This window comes from Chrysemys picta, chromosome 8 (genome assembly GCF_011386835.1).
Source record: "Chrysemys picta bellii isolate R12L10 chromosome 8, ASM1138683v2, whole genome shotgun sequence".
Lineage (NCBI taxonomy): Eukaryota > Metazoa > Chordata > Testudines > Emydidae > Chrysemys > Chrysemys picta.
This window is the reverse complement of record NC_088798.1, coordinates 33,634,885-33,653,006: the sequence shown is the minus strand read 5'-3', so window position 1 is coordinate 33,653,006 and position 18,122 is coordinate 33,634,885. Positions and strand designations below refer to the sequence as shown.

Here is an 18,122-nt window from a genome sequence, read left to right as displayed (position 1 = left end):
GACAATCTCGCCTACCTCTTCCATATTTAACCATTACCTAAATCCAAAGGGAAATGAGCAAACCTCTAGGTTTGGGTGTCACGGTATTTTCAGCGCTGCTGGGTGTATTTATCCCAAAAGAGTTTCCACAACAAGTTAATTCTAGGCTAGGGAAGGGCTCCTTTGTACAATGCTCTGCCTTAAACCCGATCCATAATACAACCCCCGTCTAGACTGCCCCGTGGGGGTTGTTCAGCCCTCCTAGGACCGCAGGGGGGCTGAGCTGAGAGGTTTGAATTTCCCTGAACGTTTTGTGTCAGCTCCTCCGAGCACAGTCCCCAGCCCCCGCCCCCCCTTTTTGAGTCAATCTGTGTTTTGAATCTGTGACCTGTTCTCGTTGCGGAAGTTGAAGAGGATCCAAGAATAGATCCGCTCGCTGTGTGTAATTTCTAGAGCAGAACCCCGAGTGAAATGAAACGCCCTATTGCAGAATGACACTTGGATGTCACCCCGGCGAACCCTGCCAAGCTGAATACGGTAAGACCTTTTCATTTAAGGAAAAGAGAGAGAGAGAGAAAAAGAGAGAGAGAGAAAACCCGGTGTTGATTTGATAGGTTTTTTAAACGCATTTTTTGTTGCAGAAGCTCCTAACGCTCAGGAAGTGGAATTTGTGGTTTTGGGGGCTGAGCTCTGAAGGAGTTGAGAAAAAAAAGGGCAAAGTCAAACACCAGCTCTCCTTAAGGGAGGCTAAATTTAAAGTCACCTAAACTAGCAGCCTGTGTGGCACAAAGCTGTCTGCAGCCACGCTTCCAAATGGTAAGCAACTTTCCTTTTCTTGCCTTGCGCCCCTGGCCGACTGGGGGAAATGTCCTGTCCCCCTTGGCCCGCGGGTCTCACTGAGAGCAAAGGACAAACCTACCAGCACTGCTCTTTGCTCAGCCCCTGGGAGACGGCCCTGCCCCGAGCCCCGAAGGGGTGGGGAGGTTAGACACACGTCTGCCCTTTGGTGGCAGAGGGCAGATCTGCTAGGAAAACGGACTCCCCCTCGGTTCCTCTCCAGCAGCCGTCTGGAGCGCAGTGCGCGCCGGGCACTGCAGGGAAACGGAATTGGCTTTGCCCGGCCCTCCTGCGAAGGGCTGAGAGTGCCCAGCTCCCTCTTTCTATGCAGCGAGGAGAACAGTTAATAACAGCCCGGCAACTGGGAGCGGGGAGAGAAAATGAAACGAAAGCACGTGGCGAATAATAATCACGAATTGCCCAAAGATAAAACTGAGGCCGAAATGTAACAGGCTGTTGGAAAGCGAGGCCTGCGCCCTCGCCGCATCACTGACTGACCCCGGGACAGGCTCGGAGTCTGACATCCATGGGTCCGAAAGGCCCGAGCGCCAGCATCACTGGGGAATGTGGGTCTTGCTTTGATTTCCTGGCGCAGAGGGACGAGAACAGTTGGTTAAACGCTCCCCGAGTTCCTGCCATATGTTTCACTTCCTTGCGGGTGGGTCGGATAATGCCAGGTGGGTTTGGGAAACCGTGTTCCCACATTTACTGGCTGGGATTATCTGCCATCTCAGAAAATTTGGCCTTGGCTTTCAGGAGGGAGCGCAGATTTAAGCAGCAGCCAGAACTGAGATAAGGAAACCGATTTGTCTTGTTCAGAGAAAGCAGCGAGTTACTCTAACAAACTGGAATCAGGCAACGAAGTAACTTTCCTTTCCAACGGTGTGTGGAAGGAGTGCGTGGAAAGACAAGAAGGGCAGTGTGGACAGCCCTGCGCGCGCACACGTGTTGGAGCGCACGCAAGGAGCGAAGCTGGGGGGTGCGCCCATCGCACAGACGTGCCCAGGCTTTTGGAGGGAAAAAAAAAGAAGTTGAGATTTTTAAAGTGTTTGAAATATTTTTGAGGCCCCCGAGGCTGCGGTGTTAGTGAATCAATAGAGGGCAGGCTCCTGGAGCTCATGATAAATATGTCAACAAATTTATCAAGCCGCTTTGATTTTTACCCCCTTCCTTTCACAGTTAACAGTGCCTCCTTCTCAAGGATGAATTAAGGAACAGGTGGAACAGGGGAGAAACTCTCCCACCCGTTTCTAGCAAACAGAACGATCTGAAAATAGTGTAGCGAAGAGAACAACTGCTTTTCGGGCGATCCTGTCAAGAGAACCTCTATTTTAACGTACAGGGGATTAAAAATGATCCCACTGAATAACATTTACTATATTTGTTTACATCTTTTCGATGGCAAAAAAATAAACGAGGCGGAATAAATATTAAAACACCTGCGTGAGCAATGAAGGGCAATCGATTGATTGCTGGTATTGTAAATTACAGAGCTGCCAGCTGAAAACATGTATGTGCAGCAATTGATTGGTTCCCCTCTGGGCCCGGCCCTACCAGGGTAAATGAAATCGGACAGGACCTCTTTTAGCTGTTCATAACAAACTGGAGTCATTAGAGGCAAAACAAACCCAGCTTAAATTCAATGCCGTGCGTGACAAGATCCAGCCTCTTCCTTTCTTTCCTCATAGAAAGCGCAGGCTGGCTCCTTACCTTACCCAGGACTGGCGAGCCGGCACTGGCGGAGAAGAAACCCGCATTCGAGCTCAGACATGGGGTATTTCTCTTTTGCAAAGTGCCGGGTCGTACAGGTGTTGTGTCAGCCCATCTCTGAGGCTTGATGTGACGGAGCTGATCTGAGTAGGACACCCGCCTGTTCGCTAAACCCCTGGCCCCGGAGACCCCAAAGGAAACCTGTAAACAGATTTTTCTCTCCCAGGTTTCTTTTCGATCCAAGTGTGTGGAGAGATCTCGGTTTTCCGTGTTACAGTTAAAATGTTTTTACAATTGTATATTTTTTTAAAGTTTATTCAGCAGCGGATATTTGAACTAGGACGGGATGTACCACGATACTCCAACCTGGATAACTCTCCGAGTTTGGATTTAGTTTGTAGATTTCATTATACTCCCTCCCCCTAAGCAAATTAATCTCACTTACACTGAGGTCGCCGAAAACCCTTTAGCAGACAGTCTCTGGGACAGAAATACGGTGTCAGTCATACGTGTCCAGATGATATCGAATTGTTACATCGTTTCAGAAAGTGTGTCTCCGAGGCGGCTACGCTTCGCTGCTGGTTTTTAGCTCTTTGATCTAATGCAAATATGAAGAGACTGTCCACACAGAATCGTGTCTGGCGGGGATTGTTAACTGAGTAGGGGGAGGGGTAAATGAACATTGGTGATCTCACTACATTATCCAGAGATAGACAGCAGGTTGAAGGCTGCTGCTCTCCTTACTTGCCAGCAGCAGCAGACAGCAGGCGCGTAGCTGGCATTTCTTTCCTGATGTGCTTGAATAAACTTTCCCTTCTCCCAGTACTCAGTGTCCAGGACCCTCCTTGTACTGAAGCGCAGCAGAACAGAGCAAGACACCGCTATTTTCTGTTCGCAATTTACCTCCCACAAAATCAATCCGATACAAGCTATTGCTTGAGAGTCTCTGAGAGGGAAGAGCCTGCAAATAAACCATATTGTTCCCGCGCACAATATCGCCGCTGATGACCTTTAAAAATGTTTGCAGCCATGCAAATGATAAACACATGAAGCTATTGTAACTCAGACATCTCACAAAAGTTTGGTTAGAAATCAGTTTGTCCAGCTATTTGTTGTTATTAGCAGTCTCAGGGGGGAATGAGAGCACAGTGATACTTGTGGGGCCTTTCAGTCTCTTGCTAGGATTGTGTGAGTGACAGTCTAACCTCGGTAAATTGGCACACTACATGATCCGCCTGGTTTGCACTGCCTGGGTAGATTGCTCCCGTGTGAGCTCTCCAAGGTGAGCATGGTGCAAAAGGAGACTAGCGTGTTATTTCTCCGCGTCTGTTGGATGCCTGTTGCTCAACAAGCTGCAAGCAGCCCCTCTCCCACCAGCCCACCCTCCTGATGAAAGATGGGGGGAGGACTGCGTAACGCCCGCGTTTGAGTAACAACGGAGTGAGCGAGCAGTGTCGCTCCTTCGCAGCGCTGCGGGTTTGATTTCCCAGCTGGTTGGAGACACCTAAGAAACGAACAGCCCCCTCCCCCCCCAGCCGATAGCCCCGTTTGTGGCTGATGCGTCTGGAGATGCGTTGTTTTGAAACCACCTGTCTGAATGCCACCTGGTGAACGGAGCGTCCTGTACGCATGCTCCTCCCCTGCCCCGTCCCCTCGCCCCTCCCCGCCCTGTCCCGATTCCCGGTCCCCCCGGAGATCCCTAACCAATGGCTTGTCAAATCTCTCTGCAGAGCACAGCCAAGGCTGGGGATTTAAGGCGATTCACGGGTGGCGCCGCCAGTGATTTGGGGTGTCCGGGGCGCGGACACAGTCGCGGAGAGTGACAGGCGCCTCGCCTTGCAGGAGCAGCCTCACCATGCCGAGGTCTTTCCTGGTGAAGAGTAAGAAGGCGCACAGCTACCACCAGCCCCGCTCTCCGGACGAGGACTACAGCCTGCGCCTGGAGAGCGTGCTGGCCCAGATCTGTGCAGGTAGGGCGGGCACCTGCGGTCGGGGGCCGCGGCACTGCAGCTCCGGGCACGGCTTGGAGCGGTACAGATGGAGGTGGGGGATCAGAGCCTGACCTGCGACAAGGGGTCTGTGCCAGTTCATTGCAGGCAACCACAGAGCCCTGGGAGGGCGGGCTGGGGACTCGGGGGAGCTCGCGGGGCAAAGGCACGCGGCCCGGAGTGTGTGTGTGTGTGGGGGGGGGGTGCGGGGACTGGTGCTTGTAGCAATGGGGCACTGAGGGAGGCGGGGTGGGGAAATGCGGCCCAAGGGCCAGCGGATCCCAGCGACCAGGTCTCTGCCCCGTGCCTGCCCCTTGCCAGGTACTCGCCCAGTACTGGGGGAGTTCAGCGCCTGGCAAGCGGCAGCCGGAGCTGCAGTCCAGGGGGCTGCCCCCTGCCGCCCCAAGGACCCCGCTGCCCTCGGCTAGTGTTTGAATGGGGACCCCTGGGCAGCCGGCCCGAGCCCAGCCCTGGCAAGGGCCGCGTCTGCGGGTCTCCCCGAGAAGCAGCGCGCCGGGGCTAAGCTGGGGAAGCGGCGGGGACAGAGGGAGATGCTGCCCGGGTGCTGGAGCAGGGGCGCTGCTGGGGCCCCGGCGAGGCTGCGGGGCTGCCCGCAAGGGGACGCTGCCCTGGCGGGGAGGCAGGGGCCCCGCGGGTCGGGCTGAGGGGTCCTGCTCTCCTCACCTGCCCCGGGGTAAGGGCCCTTCTCGCCTCTGTCCCCCGCAGACAGTAAGATCCCGGGAGAGACGGGTCTGTGCAGCTCCGGCCTCCGGGACCCGGAGCCCCCCCGGGGCCGCTCCTCCCCGGAATCCCACCTGAGCGAGGCCGTCGATGGCGCTTCCGACTCGGCTCCCAGCTGCGAGGGCAGCGTCTGCGACAGAGCGTCGGAGTTCGAGGACTTCTGGAGACCCCCGTCCCCGTCTGTCTCGCCAGGTAGGGCCCGGAGCCGGCACCGCCTGCGGGCTGGGGTCTCTGACTGGGAGGGGGCGCGGCTGGCAGCCCAGGGGAAGGGTCTGTCTTCCTCTCCAGCCTCTTCTCAGGGAGCCGGCCGTCGAGGGCCGTCCCAGCCCACGGAAATCGGCTGGGCTGGAGAGTGATGGGGGTTCCTGGCTGATACACTCCCGGTCAGCACCGACCAGCACGAATGCAAACGCAGCAGCTGTCGGTTGTTTTACCAATGCTCGTGTAGCTGTTAAGAAGAAAGCCTCCACTGTGTGTTACACTGAATCCCGACAACCCCTGTCCATTGCTTTGGGTTAGAAATGAGCTTCCCTGTGCATCTTACTCCAGTTTTAAACATGCATCCAGAGGTATTTTAGTTCACGGAGGGCAACATTCCTGTTGGCTTCATACAGAGCAGGATCTAGCCCGGATTGAGCATGGACACGAGTGAATATAAAAAAATAATTTGACTGAAGAGCCTTGAAATATTGAAGAATGCAAATCACAGGAGTATAAAATTAGTTTTGTTGGTGCCTAATTATAATAGGCTGCTACAGTGTCTCTGAGTTTTCTTATATGATAGATCGGACTGCGCTAGGGGATACGTGTTATGAAAACTAGTAAATGTAGATACACGGCTATCTATACACCTATAGTAAATATAAGTGTGTGTGTGAGTGTGTGCATTATCCGTTAGATACTTTCCTAACTCCCATTCAAGTTATTTCTTGTTTCTTGTCTAAAAAGGGATTTTTTTTCTTTTCTAAAAATGCGTTCCTGAAAAACAGATGAAAATAATGACGGTCAGATTTAAACACCCCAAATCCAGGAAGCTCACACTTATAGCTACAGCTCTGTCTCTAGCTCCCTGGTTGTACCTTTGATGTGGCCGGAGCAGTGGGAGAAGATGCAGACCTGACTTTGGCTTGAATACTATCTCATTTAAAAATACAATCGTGTCGTTTTATAACAAAAATAACAAAGCTTTTTATTGCCTCCGTTAAAAAGCTGCAGCTGAAAAAAAGACCAAGTGTGTGCGTGCATAAACTCGGTGCAAAAAGCAACAATTTCTGTCGCTGGAAAGGTAGAAAATTGTCTCAGCTTTACAAGATCAAGAAACCCCGCAGACAAACAAAAACCTGTTCCTGATTTTCATTCCTACGTTGTCCCTGTAATGTCACTGCATAGCCACGTCTGTATCTAATAGGGGAGCAGCTCTACATTTTAAAAGCCCCCAGGGTTTGAGTCAAGGCAAATAAAATTGTACACACGACAAAATGTGGGGATGCAATTCGATCCGGTTTGCTTAGTTATCTGCATTCTAATTAATAATAACAATATAATTAACACTAAATCCTCCCCCTCTCCCCGCATACTAATAGCTTGTGGAGAGGGACCCGTAGATCGAGCCCCTGCCGCAGTGTGTACACTTATGGAGCGTTGTTGTAGCCATTTTGGTCCCAGGTCCAGATATTAGAGGCACAAGGTGGATGAGGTGGAATCTTTTATTGGACCCACTTCTGCTGGTGAGCGAGACAAGCTGTCCAGCTTACACAACCCTGAAGAAGAGCTCTGTGTACGCTCGAAAGCTTGTCTCTTTCGCCAACAAAACCTATTACCTCACCCATCTTGCGTCTGTAAACATGTGGACACAGATCGCTGGAGAGACAGTCTTCACTAGATCTGCGCCTGGTTTTTTTTTTTTCACGATTATTTTTCCCCTCCTAAAATTCACTTGCCTAAAGCGCTTCATTTACTATGAGTGCGTCGAGGAAGGTGCGTTCCGAGCGAGTGTCTTAACAAAATTAGATAATCTTTTATAGCTGAAACTGATTATGCGATGGGGGCATCAATACTGGAGGGCTCTGTCCCCGTTAAATTCTTAACGAACATATCCCAGGAGTGAAGTGGGGATTGCAGGTGTCCCTGGCATCCACTGATCCGACCCGCTAGGCGTGGCCCTTAATAATGCTGCTGAAATCGTTACACTGAATACTCCATCCAGATTGGCATCAATACGGAGTCAGGTACGAGCTGTCTGGCAAGCCTGAAAGCGGTGTCAGGAGAGCAAGCTTCCTCCCACCAATTCTTTCTCCCCAGTCCGCCCCCCGCCCCAGCGCCCATTCCCTCGCCAACTTCTCTGTCCCAGAATTTTTTAAGACAAATAACGGTCTAATTAGGTCGCGGGGATGTATTGATACAATATTTGATTTTTCACGGCGGGATTTATTCTTCTGTGGAAAGATCGTTGCTGTGCTTGACAAGAAAGAAAAGAGAGAAACAGCTTTTCTAAATTAAATTCATATCGGGCAGAGGCAGTGAGAGTGTGCATATAGACACAAACGCTATAGAATACATATGCTATGTGCCTATAGTGGAATAGAATATGATTCATGTTCGTATTCCATGTGATCTGCAAAACAAATATATGTATTCACATTTCATTAGTGCGCAAAATTAAATCTGAATATTGTATTTATGCCATAGTAATTTGCATAGAGTAGATTTATTTATAGTATTACTAATAATATTTATAAATACCATACATCTACCGTATTTATGCAAATTACTGCGGTATATAAATACATTATACCTATAAGCTCTCTTTATATGTATGTATGTAATAACACCTGGCCATATTCATAGTCTATAACTGATTAATTTAAATCATATTAATATATACTATTAAATATATCATTGCTATTGAATTTGCATGATACCTTTCCCAGGTATAAGACTTTAGCTAGGAAGGCAGAGAGATAGGGGTGTGTGTTTGTGTGTGTATCTTTGTGTATGTAAAGTGCTGCCTATTCATTTATTAGTTCAGTCATTTAGGGCTAAAGTCCCACTAGCCCTTATGGGGGATGGGCTCTTCGCCTCCCTTGCATGAACTATGTAAAGCCGGGCAAAATTGCAGCTCCTGTGCTCCTGGGGGAGCCTAAATGGGCTAGGGAGAAGCGGGGTGGAGGGAAGGCTGGACATGATTCTGCCCAGGCACAGGGATAGGGAAAGGAACAGTTTGCACTGCCCTTGGTGCTGTGAAGCGTTCTGGGGCAGAGGAGCAGTGTCATCCCACCCCACCTCAGGGCTGTGCCTCTGTGACTCCATCTAGTCCTTAGTGAGGGTGTGCCCAGTGTGTGGGGTGCTCTGCCCTGGCACCCGCACTCGTAGGAAGGGTGTGTATCTATGTGTGTGGGACTCTACAGGACTGGTCTTCACTACCCAATGTTACCACATCCCTATTGCCTACTCCAAGGGGTCAAAATCATAAGTCTGCCCCTTCCCCCACCCCTAAAAATAAAGAGACTGTCTTAAAAATCATGAGATTTTAAAAATAAGGCCCTGGGGGTATTTTGATTTGCCTTCTTGTGCTGGAGCATTGAAGGGTCATGTTTTCAAGCTTTCCACCCCAACCATGAATGTCTGAAAATTACTTTAATAACAGAAAGAAAGCTGAAATGCTGATGAAATCACATCCTTCCGGAAGCTGGGGCTTTAAGAGAACCAGCAAATACTCTGAGGCTTGTGATCAAATTGCAATAGGTGACAACACTGTGACACTGGTTGTGAAGAACCGAGAGAGCTGACATGCTACTGACCACAGCTTTGCAGTCAATACAGAGCAGGACAAACCGTGTTCACCATTGTGTCAGCATTACAGACCCATTTTGTATGAGTGAGTGTGTGTGATATGTGTGGGTATTCCCACCCAAAAATCTTCCTTATTTTGATGTGAGGTTTCTAGACTGCATATCCCACCAACATAAAGCAAGGAAATAAGAGCCAAGTCATTCAGCGCTCTATCTCCACTCATCAGTTTCCTTTTCCATCTCAACTCCCTCCTTTACAGCATACATAGCCACATATCTTCACCCTCATCTTGGTGTGTCAAGGGGTTTTTGAGAGGGTGTGAGGCTGCCTCTGGAAGCCAGGAATTGACAGGGGATGTGAGGAGCCAGGGGAGTAATTGTGGATATAAAAGTGGGAGTTTGCAGGAAGAGGTGTTTGGCTGAGGGAGAGGTGGGGTTGTTCAGGCAGCCTGAGGTGATGAAGCCCAATGGCTTTATGTGGAGGCATCAGCATGTGAAGAGTGAATTAAATACTCTCCACTGTTGCCTCTTCTTCCTAGTCCATAGTGTAGCTATGCTGTGGAGAGCCCTTGATACACAGATGCCTCAGCCCAGAGACACTCGACTCCCCCTGTGCTGCTGGCTGGTGCGGTGGGGAGCCAAGGCAGTAGTACTCAGGGTGCCCTTTAAGGTCCAATGTGTCAGGGCTGAGACAGTTGGGTTCCATCTCTTCATGTCTCATGTCCTAGCTCTGAGCTACATGCCCCAAGCCTATTTCCTCCACATCTCTGTTAACCCCCCTGTTTCTCAAAAGTCCCACTTGACCAGCCATGTCCTCCAAACCTGGCTCTCCCTGCTCAATCCTCATGGCCCTCTGGAGCTCAAGCTCTTTCCCAGAGCCCATTTCTATATCCCTGCTGCCCATCTCCCTCACCAGGGGTATGAACAGAACTGCTAACTCAGGTTAGAGCTGGCTGGGAAATTTTGGCAAAGCACAAAACCCAAAACAACTCGAACATTTTTGTTTTCGTTTTGTTGGCAAAACAGAAGTGATGGATCTGAGCCTCCAGCAGTCTGTTGTGGTGCAGTTCATGTAGGTTACGACCAGGAAGGGCAATCATTCTCTTTTGTGTCTTTAATTTTAAATGTGGCTTATGCGCACGGTTTTCATAATATTTGTCAGGCTGGAGTTTGCGAAGTTCAGAGTTTGTGGGGCTCATGCTTGTTTTACTAAAGGAACCCAGAGAAATGTGAGCATTACACATCTCCATTTCAGCAAGAGACCATTTAAAAATGTTTCCTCTGCAAAAGTGAGGAACATTACAGAGACAATTCAACTGTTCTCTAAAGACTTCTGGTGCCAAATCTGGAGACTAATTCAGACATTACATTGGGAAACAGAAGGATTTCAGTTCTGCTAAAAGTGCAAAACGTAACACACTTTTAACTAGGGAGCTGCTACTGGCATGTCCATAATGGTATGTGTTGGAGAATATGAAAAGTGTTATATAAGAGCTAGGCTCATTATTTATTTATTTATTTATTTATTATGTGTGCTTCACATTATTGCCTAGTCATTTAGGCCAAAATTTTCAAATGTAGCCATTAATTTTAGGTGCCCAGTCTGAGAGACATATTGGGTACGTTTTTCATTGGTGCTGAGTACCCAAAACTCCAGTCAAAGTCAAAGGAAGATGCAGGTGAGCAACATCTATGAAAATCAAGCCAAAGTTTCCAAGTGGGCCACCCAAAAACTGAGACACCCCAAATGAGTGGCCATTTTTGAAAAGCTGGCTTTGGCAGCCTGTGCAGAGTGGAGCAATGAATGCATTAAGCCTATAGTGCGCTATGTAGGGTAACAGCCCCCTCCCACCCCTTGTGAGAGATTAGAGGCAGCCCTCATGTGAGTGAGTGTGCAGCACTGATAGGTTTCTGGCTTTGGAACCTGTGTTGGGCTTCTGAGGTGCTGCTTTGTGCCCAATGGGTGGTGGCTATGAACCCCACTAATCGCTCCCTCCCCTTGTGTTTCCACAGCGTCTGAGCGTTCTGTCTGCCCCTCCCTGGATGAGGCGCCCCCATTCTCAGTGCCCTTCAAGCCATATGCATGGAGCACCCTGGGCAGCTCTGAGCTGAGGCATTTGGTGCAGAACTACAGGCCCTGCCCAACGTTGGAGCGTAGCTCAGCCCTGGGGCTCTTCTGTGAGCGGAGCTCGGAGTCTGCCCTCTTTGGTGCAGACTGTGGCTCAGCCCTGAGACTTTATAGTGACTTCAGCTCCCCTGGGCTGGGACTCTTTGAGCGGCCATCAGCAGCAACACCCGGCCTCTATGCAGAGGCCCAGCCTGGGTTGCAGCAGGAGAAAGGCCCAGGCGGGATCAAGGTGGAGTCAGAGCTTCTGTGCCGCCCAATGCTGATCAGCACTGGCTCCTACAAGTGCGTCAAGTGCAGCAAGGTAGGAACTGACCTCCCCCACTCCGGTCCTATCCGAGCCCCTGCCTCCCCATGCTAGCCTGCCTGACCCCTGTGTGCTCTCTCCCCTCAGGTCTTCTCCACCCCACATGGCCTGGAGGTGCATGTACGCCGCTCGCACAGCGGCACCAGACCCTTTGCCTGTGACATGTGTGGCAAGACCTTCGGCCATGCGGTCAGCCTGGAGCAGCACAAGACTGTGCACTCCCAGGTAAGAGCAGGGCAGGCACATTGGTGGGGGCATGCAGTGCTAAGGCAGGTAGCCAGGGCCGTGGGTACAGAACCAAAGAGGCAGCTGAGGCAACTGAATGGTGGTAGATGGGCACTTAGGGTGAGCGGGCCATGGTGCAGGAAAGCACTCAGGGTGAGGGGGTCAGAGAGGCATAGTGTCTTTCAGAGGAAGGATTGTGCTGAGGCTGATGGGGGCACAGTGGCAGGTGGGCTATTGAATGAGGAGAATATGGTGACAGGTAGGCATCCGGGATCCAGGCACTATAAACACTGAGAATGAAATTAACAAAATATAATACATACCAAACTTCCTCCACACTTCCCAGGCCCCGTGTTTGTCTGTAATGAGCTATGGACACCTATGGTACTTTACAAATAAAACAACCGTTCATGTCATGAATTTCTGTCTCACTCTCACCCAAAGTCAGGACCTTGCAGCAGGATGGTGGACTTTTGTAGCAGTTAAAGAAACTCATTGTCTCCGCCCTCCAGCTTTCCCCCAAAATAGGGCCACCCAGATGATTCAGGGGGCCTGGAGCAAAGCAATTTTGGGGGCCCCTTCCATAAAAAAAGTTGCAATACTATAGAATACTATATTCTCGTGGGGGCCCCTGTGGGGCCCGGGGCCTGGGGCAAATTGCCCCACTTGCCCCCCCCCCCGGGCAGCCTTGCCCCAAAAGGAGTGAATCTGCCCTCCTTTTTAGTTACTGTGTGTGTGTGTGTGTGTGTGTGTGTGTGTGTGTGTGTGTGTGCAGGGAACACCTGAATACCCAGTCGTGTGTAGAGAGCAGACTTCACCCATCTCAAATTGATCTGAGTCACACACAAGAAGAATATGGTCGTTAATTTTGGTAGGAGGATTTGTAACTTTTTCCACCTGCTGATATTGTACCATATTTTCCCTTCACCCACTCACTTGGCCTGGCAAATCTTCCCTCCCAAAGTCAGCTTCAGGAGGCCAGAGTTACAGAGAGACTTGTTTGCTGTTTTATTTGCAAGTGAATGAGTGTGCGACTGCAGGGCGTCTGAGGAAGGGAAATATCGCCAGTTAAACAGTGGAAAAAAGAGCATTCAGTGTATTCAAACCCTGAGGAGGAAGCATTTGGGGCCGAGCACAACAAGCAAATGCTGCCTGCCAAATACAGACTTAAAGCAGACGTGTCTGAAAAGCATAACATGGCCTTGGAGGAGGAGAGTGAGTGCTGAGAGAAGAGAGGAGTGTGTGGTAGGGGAAGAAGCACTGAAGGAAGAGAGGATTTTGCGATGGGGTGTCTAGAGAGGAAGCATAGGTGAAAGGAGGAGAGGAGTGCGTGATGGGGCGTCTAAAGGTCTGATGGGAAGTTGAGTGAAGGGAGAGGTAGTGGTGGTTCCAGTGTATGTATTTTGATTTATAGAAATATTAACAACCAGAAAGGCTCTGATCTTAAAGCCTTAGGCACCTTTGACCTGAATGTTGATGAAAAGTTAAACTAGCAGCAAACAATAACTGCCCAACAGAATTCAACCCAATCCAAAAGTTCCCCTCAATGCCTCACTCTCCCACAGTCCTCAGCACTGTTAAGATGTCAGGTGGGGTCCTGTACTTTGCAATGTCATTAACCAAATGCCCCACTGTGCTGTACTGTGGCCATCAGGCTGCTTAGCGAAGTCTTACGGCTTCTCCATTGGAGCCCCAAAGTCTGGGGCACCAAAGTAGCTAGTCCCACACAGTCCCTTAGTCTGGAAGAGCCATACCATTACATCACTAGGTCTGAGTGATGCATAGAATTGGGAGGAAGGTGAATTTATCTGACTGTGAATCAGGGATGTGTTTTACCAAGTGGGGCAGTAATGCCAAGGTTAGTGCCTCCACTGGGCCTAGTGGGTACTGGGGAAGAGGATGTGGTTCCTGGGATGGGGGTGTTTGTTAATGCACTGGCAGGCTAACTGCATTGCAAAGAGACCTTGGGAGTGGCATAACGGGATGTGTGTCTTTCCTCTCTCTGCAGGAACGCAGCTTTGATTGTAAGATCTGCGGCAAGAGCTTTAAGAGATCTTCCACCCTGTCCACCCACCTGCTCATCCACTCGGACACCCGGCCCTACCCGTGTCAGTATTGTGGGAAACGGTTCCACCAGAAATCTGACATGAAGAAACACACTTTCATTCACACAGGTCAGCCCTGCAGCAGCTGGCGTTCAGTCCCTATTCATTAAAATAGATTCTGGAGAGGAGATTCTCTCCTCCCACCAATCCATTCATCTTCAGCCAGACCAGTGCACGCAGCTCCCTCTGCCGGGCCCTGGCCCTACTGGAGTAGTTCACACTGTGGAAACCCAAGCGGAGCAATGGTGCAAAGAAGGGAAATTTGAACTTGGTTTCATGAACAGCCTCTGTTTAATACCTGAAATCCTCACTGTCCAATCAGTGTTGCTTTAATAGGATCCTCCCTGTGGTTATTCAGAAGGGCTTCTCTGTAAGATGATTTGTAGAGCAGTATATTCATGTGGCCTTGATTTAGAGCTATGGCCCTTGGAAAATGACAGGTGAATCTGACTGCTGCATCTCCATCTGCATAGCCTGCCACTTTACAATAGCAGCAGCAGCCTCCTCCTCTAGATTAAACACTAAACTCAAGGGCCCAGGGTCCAACTCTCAGTCTAAATATTTACTCAGAGATTATCTATCTATTGGGCTTCCACCCGGACTTTCCAATCAAATGGTTGCAGTCTGGCATTTAATGGGAGGAGAGGTGCATAGTTCTCAAGTTTCATTGTTGGTGATAATGAATATGGAAATTAATACACTGCAGATAAATTACTCAAGGAAAGCATTTTTCAAAGAATGTTGTTGAAAGAGGCAGCAGGTTTTCTCAGGGACCTTTAAAAATAAAGCTTCCCTTTCAAACTGCTAGCATCATGGATTTAAATCATCGAAAATGAGTGATCTGAATATACATATATAAAATCAGTGCTGTTGTCAAAGTATTTGACTTTCAAAAAGGTCACAAGTGAATTTGTTGTGAAAAACAAATTTAAATATTATTATTATAAAGTTGTCTCATTTAGTCAGGTGTAACTTCAGAGTAAACCCATTGGCTGACTTAGAATTTGTCTCAAGTTGAGACAAACTAAACTTTAGTGGATACATTTGAAAAATTTGGTTCAGCTGAACTATTTAAATAGTAAAATGGGACCGGGGAAGAGAAGAAGAAAGACAATCCATTTTTTTTAAATTGGACTTTATTGGCCAAATCTTTGGCCAGATTCTAAATCAGCTGATGGATTTACTCTGGAATTACACTGGCATAAGCGAGACCAGAATCTGGTAACATACATTACTGAAATGAGACATAGGTTGAAGTCCTGTCCCCATTGAAATCAAAGGGAGTTTTGCCATTAACTTAAATGGGGTAGGATTTCACCCATAGTATTGTCCCAGGGAGAGTGACCCTGTTCTGTGGTCACTTAGAGATGACAATATTGCAGCGTGGAAATCACTTCAAAGCATGGGGCACATTGACTATGGCTAGTTTGTCCTGGATCTGCCTGGATGCTACGTTGATTGTCTAATATGGGGCCTGCCCTCTTTATCCCCTTCTCCTTGTAGGTGAGAAGCCCCACAAGTGCCAGGTGTGTGGGAAAGCCTTCAGCCAGAGTTCCAACCTCATCACCCATAGTCGTAAGCACACCGGCTTCAAGCCCTTTGGCTGCGATCTGTGTGGCAAAGGCTTCCAGAGGAAGGTGGATTTAAGGAGACATCGGGAGACACAACACGGTCTGAAATGAGACCCAGCTGCGATACAGAAAGCACCTACAACACTATGTGAAGAGACTCTCTTCCTTCCCTGATGGCCCTGAGTCATGCCCTTTAGCACAGACCCTGGCATTACTTTTTGGGGAAGGATCTCAGGGAGGATAGGATGGGACACAGCTTTGAAAGTTCAACCAGAAGGACTCTGAAAGTGGATCTGAAAGGCTGGACTTTCTCTCTCACAACACTGGAAAATAAATATTTCCATCTGAAACCTGAAGCTCCAAGTGTGGATAAGCTAGAAAATATCGGTGAACTGGAAAGTCCTTCACCCATGGCAAAGATGAATTCCTTCATCTTTTTATTTTTGAAATTAACTTGCAGGGAAACAGAGTTTACATGATAAACACACTGAGCTGTTAGGTAATGTTATGAAAAGTGCTTGCTTTTGTTGAGTTTAACTGTTAAATAGCTTTATTGATCATTCTCTGTCTGGAGGGCTTGTAGTGGAGGAGCTGGACTGATATCTTGCAGCATTCAGCACCAAGGAATCAGCTTGGGCTTGGTTCTGATCTCACTTACACTGGTGTAAATCGGGACTTACACTGCTGTAAAACTAGTGTGAGAAGAGAATCAGGCCCTTGTCTCCTGTCCTTCCAGCTCTCTCTGTCTGTCTGTATAGACAAGGCCTGGTTGGGTGAGTGTGTGTGTGTGTGTGTTTGTGTGTGTGTTAGGAGTAGGGTTGATTGTCTGAAAAGGTTGGGATTTTGCTCTACATCAGTTGGGGAAGGAGAAGCCTATGAAGGACTCAACAGGAAAAGCCAAAGCACAGAGTAATGCCTTATAACTAGGAACTCCTGAGAACAACAGATTGCCCCTGACTGAAAAGAACAGGACCAAATAGAAGGCATGGGCTTTCTGTCCAGAATGACCATCAGCACCAGCACTCTGGGTTTGATTATAAATAACTGGGAAGGAGCTAACAAGTTACTGATAGACTTGTTTGTATATTAGGGTTTTTTATTTTTATTTTTATTTTTAAATGCTACCACGCCGAGGGTGGGCAGGAATAATTATGGACCTGTAATTGATTGAATTTGCCTTAAATGACCCTGTGTGTACCTCAGTGGAAAAATATGCTGTTTTTACTTTGTTGGCAGGATTGTAAATGTCTTTATTTAGATTTTATGGAGTGTCTTATGTTTATTGGTACATATTTATTGGAATAATGTTTTAAATTAATAAAGTATTGAGGATCCTCTATAGTTATTTTCATTGAAGTTCAACAGAGTTAGGAAATTTCACTCTTTATTATTATGCAACATTGTATAAGAACATAAGAATGGCCATACTGGGTCAGACCAAATGTCCATCTAGCCCAGTATCCTGTTTTCCAATGGTGGCAAATGCCAGGTGCCCAAGAAGGAATGAACAGAACAGGTAATCATCAAGTGATCCATATATATTGTGATAGGCGGGCATGGCACTTTACACACGAGGCAGATTTTCAAAAATGCCCTAAAAATTTAAGAAGCTAAGAGACAGGCTTAGGAGCATACGTCTCATTGAAAGTCAATGGGACGTAGGCACTAAGACCTAGATCCTCAAAGGTATTTAGGCACCCAACTCCCATTGAAATCAAATGAGACTAAAGTTCTTAAGTCACTTAGGCCTTGCAACCGTGAGTGCAGCAATGCCTGAGTACCTTTAAAAATCTGCACCTAAGTTACAGATTCACTTTTGAAAAATTTACCCATGAGCCTTTTCTCACAGAGCTGTCAATTGAAGGCCCTCTCCTGAAGCACATACATATGTGAGTAAATTTACACATAAGGAGGCCCATTGAACTCAATCAGTGGGACTACTCAAATGCATCAAATTACATGTATGAGTGCTTTCATGGTCGGAGCCTTTATTAAGCACAGAAAGACATGACACAAAGGAACAGGGTTACAGCAGGCCAAGCAGAGATGGGGAAGGGTATGCACAATAATATTCTGTAATTGTACATCTTGATAATAGTTCATGTAGGGAGGAATACTCAATAAGCTTGGCACAGGAGATCAGGTAATTGTTAGAGGAATTGTGGGAAAAGTGGGTTTTGGGAAGGTATTTGAAGGAAGAGAGAAAGAGGTGACATGGCATACAGGACCAGGATAGTCCAGGCATAGCGGGGAGCACTGGAGGCAGCACTAGTGAGAGACAAAGCTATGGGGAATGAGGTGTAGGCTGGATGTAGGTGACAAGAAAATATTTTAAATTGGCTTTAGAGGAAAACCAGTAAGCAGACGTTGAATGGAGGCTGGAATATTGATAAGTGAATTCACAGCGGGGACTCTCCTGCTGACCTCAGATTTCAGTTCCAGCAGAAATACTCTCCGCTTTCACTCTGCAGAGGGATTCTTTTCACTCATGAGCAGACTCACCATCGTCAGAAAGATGACTCCAAATTAAAGCACTTTAGAGCTCCCCAGTGCTTCAGGCAGCCTGAACCTTCAGCACTTCCCTTGATTTGGTTGATGGCAAATGCAAGTTTTAGGTACCATGTTGCAGCATTGAACTGGGATGCAGGGGCTCTACCTGAACAATGTCTAGCCAGGGACTAATGTTGACAGAACGCTAGCCTAGCCTAGCCTAGCCTAGCCTAGGGGAGAAGTAAGAAGGTCA

General features: G+C 48.3%; 1 protein-coding gene across 1 annotated transcript; it reads left to right on the top strand.

The window, feature by feature from the left end:
* The first annotated feature begins 369 nt into the window (after nt 1-369).
* Nucleotides 370-16,716, top strand: GFI1 (growth factor independent 1 transcriptional repressor). The gene is made up of 8 exons (XM_008169018.4): nt 370-516; nt 621-795; nt 4,257-4,496; nt 5,241-5,447; nt 11,060-11,475; nt 11,566-11,703; nt 13,712-13,877; nt 15,312-16,716. Exons 3-8 carry the CDS (start codon nt 4,382-4,384, stop codon nt 15,488-15,490), a joined length of 1,221 nt encoding a protein of 406 aa, XP_008167240.2. The 5' UTR covers nt 370-516; nt 621-795; nt 4,257-4,381; the 3' UTR covers nt 15,491-16,716.
* Nucleotides 16,717-18,122: the final 1,406 nt, after the last annotated feature.

Coding starts and splice junctions, on each gene's coding strand:
- GFI1 (XM_008169018.4), top strand. CDS start 4,382: ATGCCGAGGTCTTTCCTGGTGAAGAGTAAGAAGGCGCACAGCTACCAC. Junction 5,448..11,059: donor GTCCCCGTCTGTCTCGCCAG/GTAGGGCCCGGA, acceptor GTGTTTCCACAG/CGTCTGAGCGTTCTGTCTGC. Junction 13,878..15,311: donor ACACACTTTCATTCACACAG/GTCAGCCCTGCA, acceptor TTCTCCTTGTAG/GTGAGAAGCCCCACAAGTGC.